This window comes from Oryzias latipes, chromosome 3 (assembly GCF_053564925.1).
Source record: "Oryzias latipes strain Hd-rR chromosome 3, Olatipes_Hd-rR_3.1".
NCBI lineage: Eukaryota > Metazoa > Chordata > Actinopteri > Beloniformes > Adrianichthyidae > Oryzias > Oryzias latipes.
In genome coordinates this window covers 36,177,463-36,197,277 of record NC_136239.1, presented here as the reverse complement: position 1 = coordinate 36,197,277, position 19,815 = coordinate 36,177,463, and the positions used below count along the sequence as shown (strand labels likewise).

Below are 19,815 nucleotides of genomic sequence, written 5' to 3'. Positions count from 1 at the left end.
GCCATCCGGTTGTTGGTCACGTGACTCATTTAATTTGAAAAAAGTGTTTCCAGTGCAGTTTTCCCAAATATGTCCATTTCGATACGCCCCAAAAACCCCTCCTCCAAGAGCAGAAACGTTTTTTTTTCTTCGGATGAATGCAAATTTTTTTTTTAATTGTCGTGTTTCCATTAGGAGAATTTCTTACTGCAAATCCAATTTACATCATTTTCATAGTCAATGGAAATGCAGCTAGTGAATTCTGTGCAGATTTTGAGAAAGGCTGTAGAACTCAGAGAAGTTCAGACTTCAAACCAGGTAAAATGTAAGTTCGCAGTGTGAACAGAACCACTAGAAAATGGGTTTCTGATCACCTCCACTTTTAGAAAAACCTGTTTGCTTGTTTCATTCTGGTGAGGTTTTTTTTTTTTTAAACCAAACAGGGATGGATCTCTGTTGTGGTCCAAACAGCTTGGTGTAGAAGCTTCCTGAGACGGATTGTTTTGGATTTTACCCTTCCTTGTTATCAAAGCTTTGGTGCAGCCATAATTGCTGGGCTCGGTCACAGCAGGTAGCATGTCGCTGCACATTTCCTGTATTATGCTGCAGCTTAACCACTTCAGTTTTTATTAAGAGGATTGGCCGGACGGGAAGTCTTCCACAGACGGGCAGGTATTTTGTTCTTCAAAGTAAAGCAGCACATGTGGAATGTAGACGATAAACGTCAGTCCGGCCGAACAGACGGCCCTCCAAGCTGCCTCTGGTAGGACTTGGAAATGTGCTGCAGATGGAGCAAAAATGCTGCACCTTGCCACGTGCTGTGAACACGCAGCTGTTGCCAGGTCTAGATTCTCAGAAACTGTCTGAAATCCTTTTCGTTTGTACAAAAATTAAGCATTTGTTTGAAATCCAGTGACTGCACCACAACTCATTGAATATCAATCCCCTAAATAACAAGTTAAGCTGAAGATCCATTAAAAATAGGTTAAGAGGCCTGTGAACATGAAGGCTGTCAGTAAATATAATGGCAACCCCCTCCTTCAGAAGGTTGTTTCTCACAAATGAAGACTTCGGAAACAGAACTGAAGGCTTTGTGTTTATTGGAAGATCTATGGATGATGTCAGTGTTGCACATGGCAATTCATTTAAAAATTCTGCGATGCTGCGGTTTGGCTCATGGCTCACTTTCACCGTGGGATCCTGAAAAGTGACATGCCTGTTGAATCACTGAGATATAAACTGACTTCCCATCAAAGGTAAGAAAAAGAGAGTTTGGTGCCACAACACATTCAGCAAGGCAGGACGACAGCTCAAAGTACTTTGAGAACACAATCCAAATACGACAAACAAACGCAAGCAGGAAATCAAAAATGCAGAAATCAGATTAAAAAATAGACAATGGAAATGTTTCTGGTATTCTTACTTTTTTAAAGGTCTTGCCAAAGTTTGTTTTGATGATTGTTGCACAGAAAGGAAAGGCTTGATTAAATGCATCCCCATGTTTTCTTAGGACTCCTGGAGAAAGAGGTGTTCTCCAAAATGCCATTCACTGCTTAAAGTCTATCCTCTGTGTGGACAGGACGCCTGCACATGAGCGTGAGGACTGCACAGACGTGATCCTCCTTCTTGGAGTTGGCGAGGACTCCAGCAGCAGCAGCAGCAGCGTTTTTGGCGGACTGTAGCTCCTCGGTTGACTTTTTGGAGACATTGGTAAAGGGGGAAAAAGTTTTTTTCCAAGTCGTGTTGGGACACGAGGTTTCTTCTATTTGATGTATTACTGATGTGACCGCAGGCTGACTCTGTGACTGCTTTGATGTGTCTGCGCAGGTTCGAGTGTGATTTATGATAGGACTTAAGCTTTCTGGCACAGTTTGTGTTCTTTCGTGACTTCCTTTTAAAGCTGAGATTGGACTTTACATCACTGCAGCTCTAAACTACAAACAACTACTACAGTTTTTGTTTTGAAAGTCCCACTCTGTAATGTAACTGTGGCATTTTTTCTGAAGATAGAGGACATAGAATAAGAAAATTTAGCTTAAAATTGCATTTCTGAGTGTTTCTTTATTTAAATTACTGTGAACCAGGAGAAGATGAAAAAATGCTGTTTCACAAAGAAAAGAGCGTGTTTGTGACGTAGAAGATACGCTGAATGGACCACAAGCTCCCTGTTTTGAGCTTTCTACAGCAGGGAGGGAAAAAGGGTGTGGTTACTTCACAACAGCAGTCCAGATCTCCGAGGCGAATTTCTAATGAACTCCTAACGCTCAGCAGAAACTTTGATTTTGGTTAGAAATGGCATCATTGTGATTAAAAAACCACTGAGAACGCTTCAGATCAAGAGATGATCGGACTGGGAATTTAGTTACTTCATTGCTGACACTCAGCATTTGTGCAGGACAATGATCCCCTGGAGCTATGGAGATTATTGTGGGTTACTTTTCGAAGAAAAACGTCAAAAATAGAAAGCCCACAACAGAGCCAAGAGGAGCTCCACATGTAAGGGTTTTCTACTCTACTGTTTAGCCGACGTTTATACTTCATTTCATGTCTGTCATGGGATTGTTTTCTGATCTACTGTGTGAAATCCAAAACTGAAAAGGCAATAATTCAAAAGATGAAATTCCTCCTCTCACCATATACATTTTAAACAGAGGCGTTTCTGTGTTTCTGAACTGAAATCCAAACCGAAAACAGATGTTTTGGGGCTGTTCAATGAAAACAAGGGAATCTTTTTTGTTTTTTTAAATTCAGCTTTAACTGCTGCACCTCCCAAAACTGTTGAGTAACAAACTCCCCCTACAAAGGGCTTTCTCAATTCTGTTCCTACATTATTATGGTTTTATTAATCCTTATTATTATTGTTTGGTTAAAACAATCTTTTGTGAGCTTGTTTTTTGGTACTGGTTTGTGTAGAGAGCAGGAAGGAGGAAGACCTTGGTGGTGAAGATGGTTGAAGGGGTGGATCCCCAAAGATGTTCTTTCAGGGAGTTGGAGATTCCTTTTCTTGGTTTTGCAGAGTTGTGTGATCAAAATAAGCCCAGTGCTGGCATGAGAGACATTCTTTTCTTTGAGTTTCTGATCTAATTTAGTCTTTTTGTTCATGTTGTTTGCTGTTCCGGGCAGAAAGACCAAGATGTCGAGATATTTAGTGAGGAAACCTTTTTAGTCACAGAGCGTCCGTTTGTTCAACACATTTACAAGTCAGATCATGTTTTAATTTCACACCTTTTTCTGCTTTATTATTTTACAGAAAGGAACATCGCTGTTCATGTATGGGATTGAATTGGAGTTGGAGGCTGTGACACGAGGCAGAAAGATGGCAGAAAAGAGTGAGATTAGTTTTCCACATAGTTTGAGTGAGGTTCTTCATGAAATTTTGTTAATAGGACAAGGAGGTGAAAACAAAGCATGAAGGATGATGATCATCTTAGCCTGATATTGTAACATCAGTCTCACACGCCGGCCATCAAGATAAGATAAACTGAAAGAAAAAAACTTTCTTTTCCATCTTTGTGACTTTTGCGAACGTTTCTGTTTCAGGGGCTCTGTCTGTGTTTCACAATGGTCTGCAACAATGCTGGCTCCCCAACTGACAGATGATTCCCAGTTTATTCAAAAAAACCTTGATTTTGTATTGAATTTTGTTATGAAACAGAGCCCTCTTGACTTTTGGAAGGCCTCATCTGCACACATCAGACTCTAAGGCCAAATCTGAATTCCTCCCCTTCCCCTCCGGCTTCTCCCTGCCCTGACATTTACTTCTGGGCATTAGAGCACACCCACAGCCTTGAGTCCTCACGCCTTCCCCTTACAAGAACAAATTTGGACACCACTAAAGTTTCAAATGCCCCTACAATTGGAGGGGTAGGCCTTAAAGTCTCACTTTGATCGTCTTTTGGTCTATTTTCATAGCGTTCCCAGTAGTTGTTTGATTATGAATATGCAGTTTTTAGCCAAAAGAAAAAAACTGTCATGACGTGGTTTCTGCAGAGCGGCAGTAGTTCAATGGATAAAAGATAAAATAGATAAAAAGCAACGTAAAGATTTAGAAGTATAAATAATAAATATGAGTTAATAGATCAAAGGTTACTAAAAATATCCATCACTATATAAAAACTATGATTTATATGCTCACATATAGTGTGTTGTATTCTTCCGACAGTGGAGTTATGGAGTCTGATGGATCTGGGTAGAAAGGAAGATCAGCCTTTCTGTGTGTGACACTTCAGAGAGAGCAGCCTGTTGTCTTAACTTATCTTATCAAAATGGAGCGGTGCATGGAGCTTAAGGTCTTCTCAGCGTTTTTTCTATGTAAAAAAAATCTTTTCTAAACAGTTTGTTTTCGTCTGCTCCTGATTCACAGTGATATGAATAAAGAAACACTCAGAAATGCAGTTTGAGCTTAGTTTTATTGGTATTTGTCCTCCATCATCAGAAAAATGCCAACACCAACAATACAATTTTCATCAGAGTGGGTCTTTCCAAGTTGGACAGTGTCAAAGCACTGCTGCTAATCAACCAAACAAACAAACTGAGGGATCACATTCTGCTCTCATGATTTCTAAAGATCTGCTCAATCTAGTTCTGAATCGCTTGGTATCTGTTTTCCGAACTGCCTGCTGACCGACCTTTGGGCAAACCTCAGAAGATGGAGCATAAATTGCAATGACTTTAATAACTCTGTTTTTTCCTTGATCTTCAGTAGAGACATGGGGAACGGCTTTCATGTCAGAAAAGGGGTGGCGTTGGCCTCTCTGGTCGCAGCAGTTGGTGCCATAGTGGTCATCATAGCTCTCTCTGTGAGGCTCGCTCAGGAGAAGTCAAGAAATGCAGGAACACTTTCAATCAATGTCAAGCCCACCTTTTCTGCTCCGGAGGAGCCATGGGACCACTACAGACTTCCGAACACCCTCAGTCCAATTTCCTACAATGTGACCCTCTGGCCCCGGCTGGAACCCGACGCAAATGGTCTGTACCAGTTCTCCGGGAACTGCACGGTGGTGTTTAAATGTACGAGGGAGACCGACCTCATCCTCATCCATTCCAAGGAGCTGAACCTCACCCTGCTGGATGGATTTCACGCCAGGTTGACGGGCCTGAATGGACCCGCGCCCCGTCTGAAGAAGACCTGGGAGGAGATTCAGACCGAGTACCTGGTGGTCCAGCTTGACGGCCCACTGCAGGCCAACAGCAGTTATGAACTCTTCACAGAGTTTGTTGGAAAACTGTCTCCAAACCAGAAAGGTTTCTTCAGGAGCGTATACATCGAGGACGGCGAGGAAAAGTAAGAGGAGATCCAATCTTTTTGGTTCCTGTATGAAAAGTTTCAGATTTTCTAAGTTATTTATTTTGGATTTCTTCTTTTTCTTAATGCCAACATTAAAAAAGATCGACCCCCATTCAGTATGTTTCTATTGTTCTAATACGTTATTGGAAAGTAAGGCTGATTATCATCAGCATCAGTGGAAATTATTGTTGTTCTGCTGAATGATGTCACTAAATAAAAGCATAAAGAAATTGAAAAGAATGAGACCAAGCACCGAGCCCTGTGGAACACCACAATTGACTGACGTGCAAAGAAAACTCACTGTTTGTGCAAAACTTTTTTAAAAAGTCATTCTTAATTGTATGTAATAAATTATAGTAAAACAAAAAAAGAAAACCAATACATTTACAATTAAAAATATAAAACCTGAGAAAAACATTTTACTTAGTGCTGCTTTAAACTTTGAGTACAAACTCCTCAAATTAAACGGTTTTACAAGTTTTCTTTTCTGCACTTAAATTGAGTTTGTGGCTTAAATGTAATTTTTGCAGCTGTTCACTTTACAAATAATTGGATCTGAGTTGAATGACAAAAATTAATTTTATTAGTTACTGTGTCCTCCAAAACTCATAGAATCTCCATTGAATTCAGCCACATTTTAAACGGTTGATGCACAAAGCAGTTGCCATTTGAAATATTTTGTTTAAATATTAAATATTTCTAGTAAAGCTGTTCTTTTTATTTTTGGACATGCACAGGATCTAATTCTCTTGGCAGAACCAGATTTCAAATTTTTGGATGTTATCATTTGATGATGAAGATTTCTGTGCAGAACTATAAAAGACACTGTGAAAAAAAAATCTGGTTAAAAAAAGGTTAAATTGAAAGGAAAACTCTGAAATTATTATCAAGGGCATCTAAGCAAGTCTATGCAACTTTATTCATAAAGGTTCAGAACAAAGATTCATATTTTATCGTTATGTTGGGACACTATTGGTGTGATTACAGAGTTTTGTGCTTTCAGGGTGATTGCAACAACTCAAATGCAGCCCACATATGCCAGGAAAGCCTTCCCGTGCTTTGATGAGCCGGCCTTGAAAGCTGTATTCCATGTGACGCTCATTCATCCACAAAACACCACGGCTCTCTCCAACTCCATGGCCTCCGGCAAGTCCGTGTTTCCTGGACGGCCTGGCCGTTTCCTCTGTCTTTTCTACCTTCAATGCAGTTTTTTTCTCCCAATCCTTGACATTAATCAAACATTTTTTCTTCTCAGTGTTGTGAAAATGTATATAGAGTACATTTATCCAATTTCATTATTGGAACTTGTTAGTTTGAATCATTTTCAAATCATATTGATGTTGTCTGATTTTGATGCTTGATCCCTGTTAAAACTGCTGTTGTAGGCAGTTAACTGAGGCTGCCGAGACCCGCCATCACAGCTAAAAAAGTAACCGTGCAAACAAAAGAAGAAACTTCGCAAATAAAAAGAAACGCTGATGCAAATTTAAAAAAAACTGCTGCAAATAGGAAATGCTGCAATCATCAAGAACAAAGCTGCAAATAAAAAGAAACGATGATGCAAAAAAAAAAATTGGCTGCAAATGAAAAACCACACCGAATGTGGATGGCTTTTGCCGCGCCATGAGAAGAAGGAGAAAAAACGTACAACAGAGTAAAGTGTATAATGTCACCATTTTTAGTGTTATATCCAATCCATCTCTGGTGCATTGGCAAAAACAGTAGCATATAATTGAAAAAAAAAAGTTTACAAAGTAAAAATAAAAGGACTCTTTTTGACTATATGATAGACAGAAACTGATCAGAAACTCATAACAGCAAGCGAAACACAAAAACACAAGTTTTCACAAGTTTTCACAAATGTTGGTAGCTTTGATGTTGCTCTCTGTCGACCTAGAATTCAATCCATGTCCGTTGTGGCTTTTTTAATTGCAGCTTTTTACTTATTTATTTATTTTGCAGCAGCATTTCTTTTTATTTGTAGCATTTCTTTTATTTTTAACATTGTTTCTATTTATTTTCAGTAATTATTTTTACTTTTATTAGTAACATAAATTCTTTTTATGTATTTTTTAATTTTCTTTTATTTGCAGTTTTTTTGTTTTGTTTGCGCAGTCACTTTTTTTTTTTTGCAGCGATGGTGGATGTCAGGCTCCGTGGTTATTTTAAATGGCAATCAGTTAAATCTGATAATCGGTTAAATCTTAAATAAAACTTTATTTTCCATTGTTTTTAACTCCAAACAGAGTGTGTCAGCATCATTGTGGATGGCCAGGACTTGGTCAGGACCAGCTTTGAACCCACAAAGATCATGTCAACCTACTTGCTGGCTTTTGCTGTGTGTGATTTTGGACACATCAGGACAGAGGCGGGCGCAAGCGTTTTGGTAAAGTGAAAGTTTGATGGAAATGCATGAAAAACACTCTGAACGGTTATTTTTGTCACAGTGTTGATGGAAAGGTCTGTTGGGGTTTCTGAGGCATGTTTCTTGAAAGACAAGTTCCTGCATGATACAACAAAGTAAAAGCCTTCTACCCCGGATGAAATCTGCTATGCAAAAAAATAAATAAAATAAAAATCAAGGAAATGGATCATACACTACAAACTTTACCAGAAACGCTAAGGAATTTAATTTAAGTCTGTTAATTTTTAATTCAATTTCTTTATTTCAAACACAAATGGAAGTAAACGCAAGAGTTTAATTATAAAAAAATAATGGTTAAGAAAACCCCAAGGAAACCCAAAGCAATTTTTGTCTTGAAAAATTGAGGATGCAAAAGAAAAAGGGTAAAAAAAGGAACACAGCTTATACTTTTGATGATAATTTCACTTTGTTTTTAGGGAGACAAATTCCCCGCCTGCGTGTCCAAATAAAACAGATGAAAAATTGGTTTAGGCTAAATGGTGCATTTGCAGAGATACTTTTTAATGTGCAAGAAACTAACAAAATCAAGTAAATAACAAAAACTGCGAGAAGCTGTGCAGATCAGTTATAATATCTGACAAGTGGAATTATTTTTGGACTTATTATTAAAGAAATGAGTCAAGATCATTGAAGAAAAGCAAACTTTTTCACAATTTGACTGAAAGAAAGCCTTGGTTAGGTCAAACTGTAAGCCAAATGTCAAACAGTTGAAACCTCCTCATGTAAAAACCCTTTCTTGTGAAAATCTTTCACCCTTCAAACCTCTGAATTTCCTGTCATGTGGACATTCCTCTTCAGTGTGTCTCTGTCCTGCTTGCAGCTGTGTCTCTGTGCTGCCCTCTGCTGGATGTAAAGCCGAACTTTTTCTGCACCGTCACAGATCCGTTTTTCCGTTTTAGATCAGGGTCTGGGCTCGCCGGAAAGCCATACAGAGAGGAATGGGAAATTATGCCCTGGAGAAGGCCAGACCCATATTGCCATTCTATGAAAAGTACTTTAACACCTCATACCCGCTGAAGAAGTCTGGTAGGAGGCGATGTGCAGTAAACCACCTTCATTATGTGGTTCCAGGAGTTCTGTTTTTGCCGTTTACCAAGGGGAAGGTTTATCCAACAATGTCTTTTTTTATTTTTTACAGACCAGATTGCCATTCCTGGATTTGGTCCTTCAGCAATGGAGAACTGGGGGCTGATCACCTATGGGGAGTCTGTGTTTTTACACGACCTGGAAAAGTCGTTCAATGAAGACAAGGAGACAGTGGTGTACATGATCTCCCATGAGTTGGCACATATGGTATGACACACAACAATCATTTTGTAATCGACTGATCAAGCAGTGACTGAAACTCCTCTTCAGTGGTTTGGAAACTTGGTGACCTTGAGGTGGTGGAACGACTTGTGGCTTAACGAAGGCTTTGCCTCCTACATCTCCTCCCTGGGATCAGACCATGCAGAACCAACATGGAACCTGGTAAATGTTCTCCTTTAGAACATTTTGTTTGAATATTTATTCTTAAATAAATCTTCCAAACTCGCTCAATCTCTCTTCGGGTCCGGGAGTTGCTGGAGCCTATCCCAGCTACTGTTGGACGAAGGCTGAGTACATCCTTGATAGGAGGCCAGTCCATCGCAGAGCAAAGTGAATATCATATAGTATAAATGAATGATAACAGTACATCTTAAAACAAGCTTTCAAAATTTAGAAACAAGTACTACAAACATTCAATGAGGGAACCACACACTACATTACCAGAAGTATTGGCTCACCCATCCAAAGGTGTAAAAAAATCATCACTAAGGCATGCCGACTGTTTTCACAAACATTTGTGAAAGAATGGATGCTTTCAGGAGCTCAGTGAAAGGTACTTTTCTGAAATTATTGGATGTTGCAGCAGCAACTCTCGTGTCTTGTTCGCTACAGTTAACAAAGTAACAAACCCTACAGCTCAGCTGCCATTAGAAATGGTTTGCACAACTAAATGTAATGAGTTTGCTGTATTTTTCAATGACAAGGTTCAGGGCATCAAAAAAGCCATGAACCCCACAACACAAATAACTACCCAACAGCCACCTGGTCACTTTAAGCTAACTCACTTTGTCCTTGTAACTGACAAAACTGTCCAAGATCATCACTTATCTTAGTTCGTCTACATGCTGCCTTGATGTGTTACCCACTAGATTTCTAAAGTCTGTACTGAACATGTTCTCAGCACAATTACTCAAATAGTTAACATGTCGCTTCAATCTGGAACATTTCCTGAGGCCTTAAAAACTGCAGTCATCAAACCTCTCCTGAGGAAGAGCAGTCTTGATGTCACAGTATTGAACAATTATAGACCCATCTCAAATTTGCCATTTTTAGGAAAAGTCCTTGAAAAACTTGTTTACCAACAGTTCAATGACTTTCTCTTAATAAACAATTCATTTGATGTTTTCCAGTCAGGTTTTAGACCTCATCATGGCCCAGAAACTGCTTTTATCAAGGTAACTAACGACATCCGTCTAAACACTAACGCTGGCAAAGTCTCAGTCTTAATCCTGCTGTAAACGTTGCATACGCGCAAAAGAAGGCGTACGCCACTCTCTACGCAATAATTGATATATATAAAAGGCAAACTTGACGGGAAAATGTGCGGTCCTTCATGCAAGCTCTGACCCAGGCGTACCCCCAAAATGGGTGAAATGAGAAATGGCGACACCGTCGGCAGATGGAAGAAACACGTGAAAGTGAAAATGACAATACTGCCTCTCATAAATAACATGAAGACTTCACAAAACAAGTCTTACAATTAACAGCCTACACGAACACCCGTTTGATCGATCAGCAGTGAAACAAACAAAAAAAATCAAACGAAAATTACATATATATATGCACATATATATTCTCGTCAATGTGTCCGTCTGGCGGAGCAGATATAGGTGCAATTAGACAGATAGATAGATAGATAGATAGATAGATAGATAGATAGATAGATAGATAGATAGATAGATAGATAGATGTATTAATTGTCCACTGGGGAAAGTTATTTTCATAGTAAAACATTTCTTCATAAGCTACAGAATTATGGTATTCATGCATATGCCTTTTAGTTTGTTTTATTTTTGATAAAACCATGTATGGCGTATGTCTCGACCATTCAGAAAGCAACAAGAAATTACATTTGCACTGAACAATTTCCCATTTCCACGTTGATTATTTCCGACATCTGCAGCTTGTCAGATGTAATTAAATGGATGGAAATAAAATGCCCCATCACAATGCGTAATGACGCACAATGGCTGATCTTGCGCTCTTAGAAGATGTGGCAAATGGAAGAATTCGGAGTGAACGCATCTTTAGACAGCAAGAAGACTTGCTGGCAAACGAGGACGAATGGCTTATGAGCCGGTTCCGACTTCCTCGAGCCGTCCTGTTGGACCTCTGCGGGCTTTTTATTTCGGCCACGGTCCGAGGTTGTGAGGCTACAGCATTTACGGCGTCTGCCACCGTTTGCCACTCAAGTGCCTTTTTGGCATTAGTAATGCCCACACTGTGCCCTCCAAACAATATTTTTCTCCTCTTTTCCACCTCGCCAACGATAACTTCTACTTCACATTGAGTGAAGTTACGTTTTTTTGATATCCTCTCTGTGTTTGCCATGATTTTGCAATCAATGAATATTTTCGTTTCACGAACTATTTATGGGCAGCTATGGGCGTGTCATGAAGCCGCAAAAGCTGCGCTACATTTACAATTGATTGTGATTTATTAAGGGAAAAATCTGTAGGATGTGCGTGCGCACGGTTTTATAAATCCGAATATTTCTGTGCGTACGCACGTCCTATGTTTCATCCGTACGCCACTTCTTACGCAAATCCTACGCAAAGTTTTATAAATGAGGCCCCTCAGCGTTGCTTTTGACACTGTTGATCATGGGATCCTTCTACACAGACTCCAAGACTGGGTTGAAATTTCTGGCTCTGTCCTTGGTTGGTTCAAGACCTGTCTAGAAGACAGGAAATATTTTGTTGAAGTTGGGAGTTGTTTCTCAGACTGCATGGCCTTGAACTGTGGTGTGCCCCAGGGATCAATCTCGGGACCCCTTTTGTTTAACCTATACGTACTGCCACTAGGTCAGTTAGTTCGCAGTAATAATATATCGTATTACAACTACGCAGAGAATACTCAGATCTATGTGTCACTGGCAGCAGGTGAATGTGAGCCAGTGGATTCACTCAGTTATTGCATCCAACAGATCAGTGCTTGGATGCAAAACAACTTTCTCCAGCTAAACTCAGACAAGACTGAAGTCATCGTCTTTAGTCCACAGAAACAAAGAGAACATGTCAGCAGTTACCTTTACTCTCTGTCTCTAAAACCTACAAAATTAAGTCAGAAACCTAGGGGTAATCATGGAACTTTAACAGCCAAATCAAGTCAGTTACATCAGCAGCATTTTACCATCTAAAAAACATTGCCAAAATCAAAAACATAGTGCCAAAGCCAGACGTGTAGATACTTATACATGCATTTTTCTCCAGTAGGTTAGATTACTGTAATGGCCTGCTCGAGTCCTGACTAGAACCAGGAAGTATCATCACATCAGTCCTGTGCTCTGGTCTCTGCACTGGCTTCCTGTAGCTCAAAGAATAGACTTCAAAGCAGCTTTGCTTGTTTACAAGTCTCTCCATGGTCTGGCACCAAAGTACATCTCTGACATATTTGCGCCAAATGGACCATCTCGGACTCTGAGGACCTTAGGAACCTCAGGGACCGGCCTCTGGCGAGCCTAGAGTCAGGACTAAACAAGGGGAATCAGCGTTTCAGTCTAATGCAGCTAAAAGCTGGAACAGTCTCCCTAAGGTTGTGAGACAGGCCTCTACTGTGTTAAGGTTCAAATCTAGGCTCAAAACATTCCTGTTTAGCCGTGTGTATAACTGAAGGATCCTTATCGAAGCCCCTTTTCATTTTATTTTCTCTTTCCTTTCTTTTAAAGTACATTTTATAATGATTGTGTATGCTTTTAATCTTTGCACTGGTATGTATTGTGATTTTTGTATACAAATTGTGCCATACAAATAAACTTGCCTTGCCTTAAATTCCAGCGTGGGACTGTCTTAGGACGCCACCTGTGCAACAAATCCAGTTGTGAAATTGCGTTGCTCCTAAATATTCCACAGTCAACTGTAAGCTCTATCATGATAAAATGAAAGAGTTTGGGAACAACAGCAGCTCAGCCACAAAGGGGTTGGCCTTGTAAACTAACAAAGAGGGGTTAGCGGATGCTGAACCCCATAATGCAAAGAGGTCGCCGACTTTCTGCACAGTCAATTGCTACAGAGCTCCAAATGTCATGTCACCTTCAGATTAGCCCAAGAACAGTACGCAGAGAGCTTCATAGAATAGGTTTACATGGGTGAGCAGTTGCATCCAAGCCACATATCACCAAGTGCAATGTAAAGCTTTGGATGCAGTGGTGTAAACCACGCCGCCTCTGGACTCTAGAACAGTGAAGATGCCTCCTTTGGAGTGATGAATCATGCTTTTCCATCTGGCTATCTGATGGACGAGTCTGGGCTTAGAGGTTGCCAGGAGAACGGTACATTTCGGAGAAAAGCTGCCATCATCAAGTCAAATCCAATAATTGTAAATTGACTTAACACCACACTGTGATTTCAGAATGACTTAAGTGTGCCAGAGGAAATCCTGGAAGCGATGGTCGAAGATGCTTTTTTCGTGTCCCACCCCCTGTCTGTCAAAGAGGCGGAAGTCCGGACACCACAAGAAATCCTATCCCTGTTTGACGGCATCACCTACAGCAAGGTGAATTTAATGCTGTTAAACGGTTTGAAAATAGGACATTATTGCAAGTCTACAAACTAATCTACAAAAACTTCCATGGCAGGGTGCCGCTGTCATTCGAATGATGTCAAACTTTGTGACTGAGGCGGTCTTGACCAAAGGATTGCAGGTAAAACAAATTCCTATCTGTAATGGTTTACCCTTTCTAGAAGGTCTTGTAAAATATGCTAACCTTCTTTTACCAGACTTATTTAAAAGAGTTCCAGTATAAAAACACGGTTCCAAAGGATCTATGGAAGCACTTGCAAATGGTAGGATATCAATGCTTCTGTGTGCTGTAAGGCTGTTGTCATTTTTCGTGATATCTTGTAGACGGAATGGAATGATGTGTTGTCTTGTTAGTAAAGTTTCAAAAGGAACATACGAGTTTTGTTCTGCTGTCTGAAGGCGGTGGACGAAGCTGGCATCTCCTTGCCCCGACCTGTAGAGGAGATTATGAATCGATGGGTTTTACAGATGGGTTTTCCACTGATCACCATCAACACACAGACAGGAAATGTCACCCAGAAACACTTCTTGTCAAACCCAAAACATGTGGTGGACAGAACTTCAGAGTTCAAGTGAGGTCACGTGTTTCACCTTATGTGATCAATAAATAGCACCTGTCCTATCATTGTGTTTTTGTATTCTTGTCTTGTATGTGCGGTCAATGGATCTGTCTGAAGCTACACATGGTTCGTCCCCATCACCTGGATGAAGAATGGGAAAGAAGAACAAAAATACTGGCTTCTTTCCAAAGAGGGTAATACTCCCTTCAAACAGACTAAATAATTTGTGAACCAATGATATATTCATGTCATTTGAATTTAGATACAAACACAGACATGGCCCTGGGGCCTTCTGATTGGTTGGTGGCCAACATAAATTTGACGGGTTTCTTCAGAGTCAATTATGATGCTGAAAACTGGGAGCGCATCTTCAACAAACTAAACTCCAGACATGAGGTGAGTGGAGAGCTCCTGCAGATCCTTTTCAACAAACAGCCTCTAAACTTTTCCATCTGTCATTTGCTGTTTAGGACATTCCACTGCTCAGCCGAGCTCAGATTATAGACGACGCCTTTAATTTAGCAGAGTAAGGTCATATTTCTTTCAAGGCTTTTCTCCAAAACAAAAAGAATTGACGCAGATTCTGTTTTACTGAGCACCTTCAGTCTGGAGATGGTGAACATGACTGTGGCTCTGAGAACCACCTCGTACCTGGATAAGGAAGTTGAGTACATGCCTTGGCGCCGAGCAGACTCCCACTTGGAGAATTTCTTTCACATCCTTCGTCCAAGAGGGATTTATGGACCCTTGCAGGTTTGCAAAGAAACATAAATGTGATGAATTATGGTCAGATGGTTGTGAAACATAGAAAAGCCTTTTCGAAGTTATAAAGATTTTTAGTGGCATCATTATTCTAGTTGACCTCCCATTTTAGTCGCAGAATGAGCACACATTCAACCCAGGGGCAATTACACACACTAATAACCTTTAGAATGTTGGAAACCCACACGTGCACAAGGTGAACATGCAAGTTCCACACAAATAAGACACAACTGGGATTTGAACCTAACTCCTACACCCCCATGCAGCCCCAATACAAATGTGTAAATTTGTAGATTTATTTATCTCTATGACAGATGTTTGTATTAGGAGTGAATGAATAATGGACTCATTGTAAGCGCTTTGAGCGTCTGGAAAACTGCAGATAAATCTAATCTATTATTATTATTATTATTATTATTATTATTATTGTTTTTTTTTTTAAATATGAATGATAGGTTTGACAGATAGACAGAACTGCACCTGATAAATGTCCTATGTGTCTGTGTATTGTTTCATCTTCATACTGCAGGCATTCTTCAGAGAAAAGGTCACACCTTTGTTTCACCACCACAGGGAGCTAACCCTTAACTGGACCAAGAGTCCAACACGTCACTCCGATCTGTGAGAACATCAACCTACTTTGCAGTTTTAAGATAAGATCCCTTTTTTGAAATTGCCAACTGTCTTCTAAGTCTTGTGATACTATTGTCCAGGTACAACCAGATGACAGTCATCAAGCTGGCCTGCAAATTGGAAGTGAAAGACTGCTCTCAGCTCACCCTGACATGGTTCAGAGAGTGGATGAAAAATTCCACCACCAACAAGTAAAGCTTTGCAGAACACAGCAGCTCATGTTGACTTTACAGCGCTTACTCCTCCTTAAGCCCATAGAACCATTGGTATCATATTTGATCCTTGCTTTTCTGAGACCCCTTTCTCATTAGCCTAATCCAAACTTTCACTAAAAATCAATGACTGCTACAGCGAAATGAAGCCAATTCAGTCACCATTTTTCTCCGATACGGGCACCACCATCTGGAGCCAGTTGACAGTGATTGGTCCATGTCTGTATGAGTCAATGTTCCTCAGGCAACTACTGTCGCCAATCAAGAGTTGTTCAAAGTCCACACCCCTTCCACTGAAAGTGGCTCAGGAGAATTTATCAATCAAACGTTCAAGGTGGGGGCCAGCGGGCATTATATGTTTTTAGGCTTCTGATTGGTCAGTTCACAGTGGGGCATAAAAGTATTTAGTCAGCCACCAGTTGTGCAAGTCCTCCCACTTAAAAAGATTTTTTTCATCATAGATATACCTCAGCTATAAGAGACATCTTTTTAAGTGGGAGAACTTGCATCAACATGTTAATTCCACAAAAATCAAAACATTTCTGTCAATTCTTTGATGTAGTGGGCTCTACACTATTGGTTGTCTGCTGTCACTCCTGACAGAATTCGCCCTAGTTTGAGGGATGCCGTTTACTGCAGCGCAATGGCAGCCGGAGGGGTGGAGGAGTGGGACTTTATGTGGTCCATATACAGGAAAAACGACACGTCAGACCCTGACAACCTGATTTATGCTCTGTCCTGCACCAGACAGCCTTGGCTCATCAACAGGTCAGCTGCATCTATCTAGTCGTCGTCTCAAATGCCATTTTTATGTTTTTTTAATGGACTTTTATTCAAGAAAAACTGCATTTCAGGTATTTGGAGTACTGTTTGGATCCAGAGAAAGTCTCAGAGAAGGACGTCATTTCTGCCATTACTTACATGGCTTATAACCCCGTCGGCCAACCTCTGCTTTGGGACTTTGTCAGAACCAACTGGGAGGTCTTGGCTGAAAAGTGAGCCTTTAAAAGGATTGACTCTCCTTGTCTGCTTGTTGTGCTGCCGCATCAAACCTCTTAAACTCTTTTATTCTCTGTGTTTCGACAGGAGTTTTTTTTCTGTGGAGTATGTGGTTTACACTGTAACCAAATTTTTCTCCACTAAGTTTCAATACAAACAGGTATGGTTCCACTGATTCTCCTTGTTTAAAAGCCTCACCATTTCTAGTGTTAGAACAGACATTTAATTTGTAAAAAAAAAAAAAAAGGACAGTTTGTTGGCATGAATATCAGAACTTTTCTTGTCTTTTTGCTTTGCAGCTGCTGCAGTTCAAAGAGGAACTTAAAAAGCAGCTGAGCTCGGTAGATGGGACTTTTGAGGAAGCTTTGAAGACTGTGGAGGACAACATGAAATGGATTGAGAGGTACAAGAAAGAGGTGCATGGCTGGCTCATCAGTGAAACTTCAGAGGAGAAGTGATCCTGCTTTTTACAGTCCCAAAGAAAAAAAATGACCAAATGTTATTACTGGTGATTATGTAAAGTTTTAATAGTAATATTTTGAAGTCTTTCTTTTGAAAACTTTATGGCATAAGAATTTCTGATGTCAGTTTTTTCTTTTTACTTTAATGTAATGATATTTGAAAGATGTCAGTTTTGATCCACACATTGATTTTACTTGTGGAGTTCCTCAAGGATTAGTGTTTGGACCACTTTTGTTTACCTTTTACAAAGTTTGGAGACATTTTTAGATTTTTTTTTGGATGATATTTAGCTATTTGTTGAATATAATTAAATAGATATTTTAAGTTCAATTAGCTGTTTTAATGTTTCCCAGCCTTAAATGTTATTAAATTTAAGTTATACTACAATAGGTCAGCTTTAGTTCACAGAGGAGGTCCATGTAAATCTAAGACAAACCAAAATCAATCCAGCCATGTCATGTTTTTTTTTTTCAATTATAACCTTTTATACTTCAGCCAGAGCTGACTTAGCTATAGTCAGTTCCGGGGGTGGAGCTAGAACATTTTATATGGGGGAGAGGAGGGGGCCAGAAGACAAATCAAAGGATTAAAAATTCTAAACAGTTTTATTACATTTGTTTTTTATGTCATTTAGAAATGTTTATTTTGTTTATTTTTGCAATGCTTAAAGAAGCTTGTTAAGGAATCTTAATATAAAGTGTTACCAGTTAATCTTTGTCAAAAATAATAATATTTCTGACTCAAAAATATGGGGGAAGCAAGTGCGGGGCAAAGCTTTTTGCTGCCCCCCTGTTCCTCCACCCTTGGCCAGTCCCAAAAAACCAGAACAGGTTTGGGGGCTCACAACAATATACAAAAACACAGAAACACTGGAAAAAAGAAAATACATTTTAGGAACACTGCAGACAAAGTCTACATGCACAGCAATTTTCTGATCTCATTCCAGATGAGTATCCAAGTTAAAATGTGGGCATAAGCAAATGTGTATTTCCAGTCTTCTTATTCAAAAGAAGACTGAATGCAAAATGTTTCCACTGCAGTTTTGCAAAGCTGACTGGAATTCTTGGAAAACTAGATTCACTGTCGTCTAAACTTTTGAACTCTGAAAATAAAATAAAAATCTTGTAAAATAAATAAAAACAAGTGTTTGTGTTTTACCCTAAAATTTAATACAAGGCATAAACTAATAACATAAAAAGGTCGTTTGTGCCCTCATGGCGTCCATGTTTAGCTGTGCTTCCATTACACAAGTGCAAAACTTTATTGAATTTCTAGAAATGAAACAATTTGGCAAAAATACTGTTTCCATTTAATCTGAACACAAGCCAACTCAAGCAACAAGTCTCTCAAAAACATGGCAATAGATGTGAATTATACTTTGATTGACAGCAGATACAGTCAAGTTTCTGCTTCGACACTAGCGCTTATTATCATCAATGAGAGGCGATGCCGGGAGCGGCTACGGATGAAGCGATTTGGGGAAATGGTGGTTGGTGGTTTTATAGAGAATCAATTCCATATGACACTCAACTTTTGAGGAGCTGTGTAATGCTGTGGGACCTCTCGTGGCGCCCGCTGCAGCTGTGTTCAAGGCCGCCAGTGGTGTCTGGTTTTTGGTCACGTGACTGATTTAATTGGAAAAAAAAAAAAGCGTTTCCATTGCAGTTTTGCAAATTTTGTCAATTTGCAGTTTGGATTCGCCTCAAAAACCACCTCCTCTAAGCACGAAAGCGTTATTTCAATAAATGCAAGTTTTGTTTTTTTTAATGGTAAAATTTTTTATTCTACAAGTTTATAATCGCAAATCCAATTTCAGAGTGAATGTAAACACAGCTAATGTTTTATTCAGAACAAGCATAGAAATGGAGGATTCAGTTGCAACCTGCTTTTTAGAACATCTGCTTGTCTGAGAATCTGTTCTCTTTAGAAGAAAGTGGCTTAGAAACAAAGACATGCAGTGAGATACCAGGAAACCAGGATACCAGACCAGGAAAGATTCAACTTGTTTCTTAAACTTCATTGTTTTTCCCTGAAGGTTATCTGAACACGTTAATCATCTGAACACAATAAATTTAAATACATGTTAATATTTAATTTTATTCAATTGTTTTGTTACTGTCTGGATTTGATTGCACAACTGAAAGTATTTTCTTTTTCTTTTACCTTTTTATTAGGTAAAACTCTCAAGAATCAAAAGTGTGGCAGAATTATTTGTGATTGATATTGAATTTGTTTTGTATACACACAGTTTAAAAATTATTTAAATATGATATTTTTAGGCTCAATAAATATTTACCTGGAAGACGTTTTAGACAAACCTTTTTTCTGTTTAATTTTATTTGAATCACTTCTTGGCGTGAAGTCTGTCTGAACTTTTCTGGTTGAGCTTTTTGCTGCTTCAAAAACAAAATAAGGTAGAAAGATTTGCTTGAAGAGAAAGTGGAAAAAAAATTTCTTTCTTTGGTATTTATTCTGGGTCCAGCAAAATGTTTTTTTTACTTTTTCGAATGGGTTGCGGTCTTTTGTGCAAATTAAAAATCTCTTTCCTTCATCAACATTCATGCTTTTCGTTTGTTAAGTAATAAAATAAGCAATTTGACATTTGACTTTACTCTATATAACTTGAACAGATTCATAAATATTTAAAACGTAAATATTTGTTACTTT

At 39.3% G+C, this 19,815-nt stretch overlaps 1 protein-coding gene across 3 annotated transcripts; it reads left to right on the top strand.

Moving 5' to 3' along the window:
• Positions 1-1,552: 1,552 nt before the first annotated feature.
• LOC101163069 (aminopeptidase Ey-like) lies at positions 1,553-19,465 on the top strand. Of its 3 annotated transcripts, XM_078945325.1 has the most exons (22): positions 1,559-1,689; positions 4,682-4,947; positions 5,028-5,263; positions 6,270-6,412; positions 7,513-7,652; positions 8,591-8,717; positions 8,830-8,984; positions 9,048-9,161; positions 13,350-13,493; positions 13,576-13,641; positions 13,718-13,783; positions 13,920-14,092; positions 14,198-14,274; positions 14,343-14,476; positions 14,551-14,606; positions 14,686-14,833; positions 15,372-15,463; positions 15,556-15,666; positions 16,291-16,455; positions 16,542-16,682; positions 16,774-16,846; positions 16,986-19,465. In XM_078945325.1, the coding sequence occupies exons 2-22, from the start codon at positions 4,945-4,947 to the stop codon at positions 17,142-17,144; spliced, it is 2,523 nt and encodes an 840-aa protein (XP_078801451.1). In that variant the 5' UTR covers positions 1,559-1,689; positions 4,682-4,944; the 3' UTR covers positions 17,145-19,465. The 3 variants fall into 3 exon arrangements, with proteins under 3 accessions (XP_078801450.1, XP_023809437.1, XP_078801451.1); XM_078945324.1 differs by having other exon boundaries at positions 1,553-1,689; positions 4,682-5,263; positions 16,327-16,455; XM_023953669.2 differs by having other exon boundaries at positions 1,553-1,689; positions 4,682-5,263.
• Positions 19,466-19,815: the final 350 nt, after the last annotated feature.

Excerpts from the sequence above, each read along its gene's own strand:
- LOC101163069 (XM_023953669.2), top strand. The coding sequence starts at position 4,689 with ATGGGGAACGGCTTTCATGTCAGAAAAGGGGTGGCGTTGGCCTCTCTG. Across the intron at positions 15,667-16,290 it reads AAAAATTCCACCACCAACAA|AATTCGCCCTAGTTTGAGGG; the intron begins GTAAAGCTTTGC and ends CACTCCTGACAG. Across the intron at positions 16,847-16,985 it reads CTAAGTTTCAATACAAACAG|CTGCTGCAGTTCAAAGAGGA; the intron begins GTATGGTTCCAC and ends TTTGCTTTGCAG.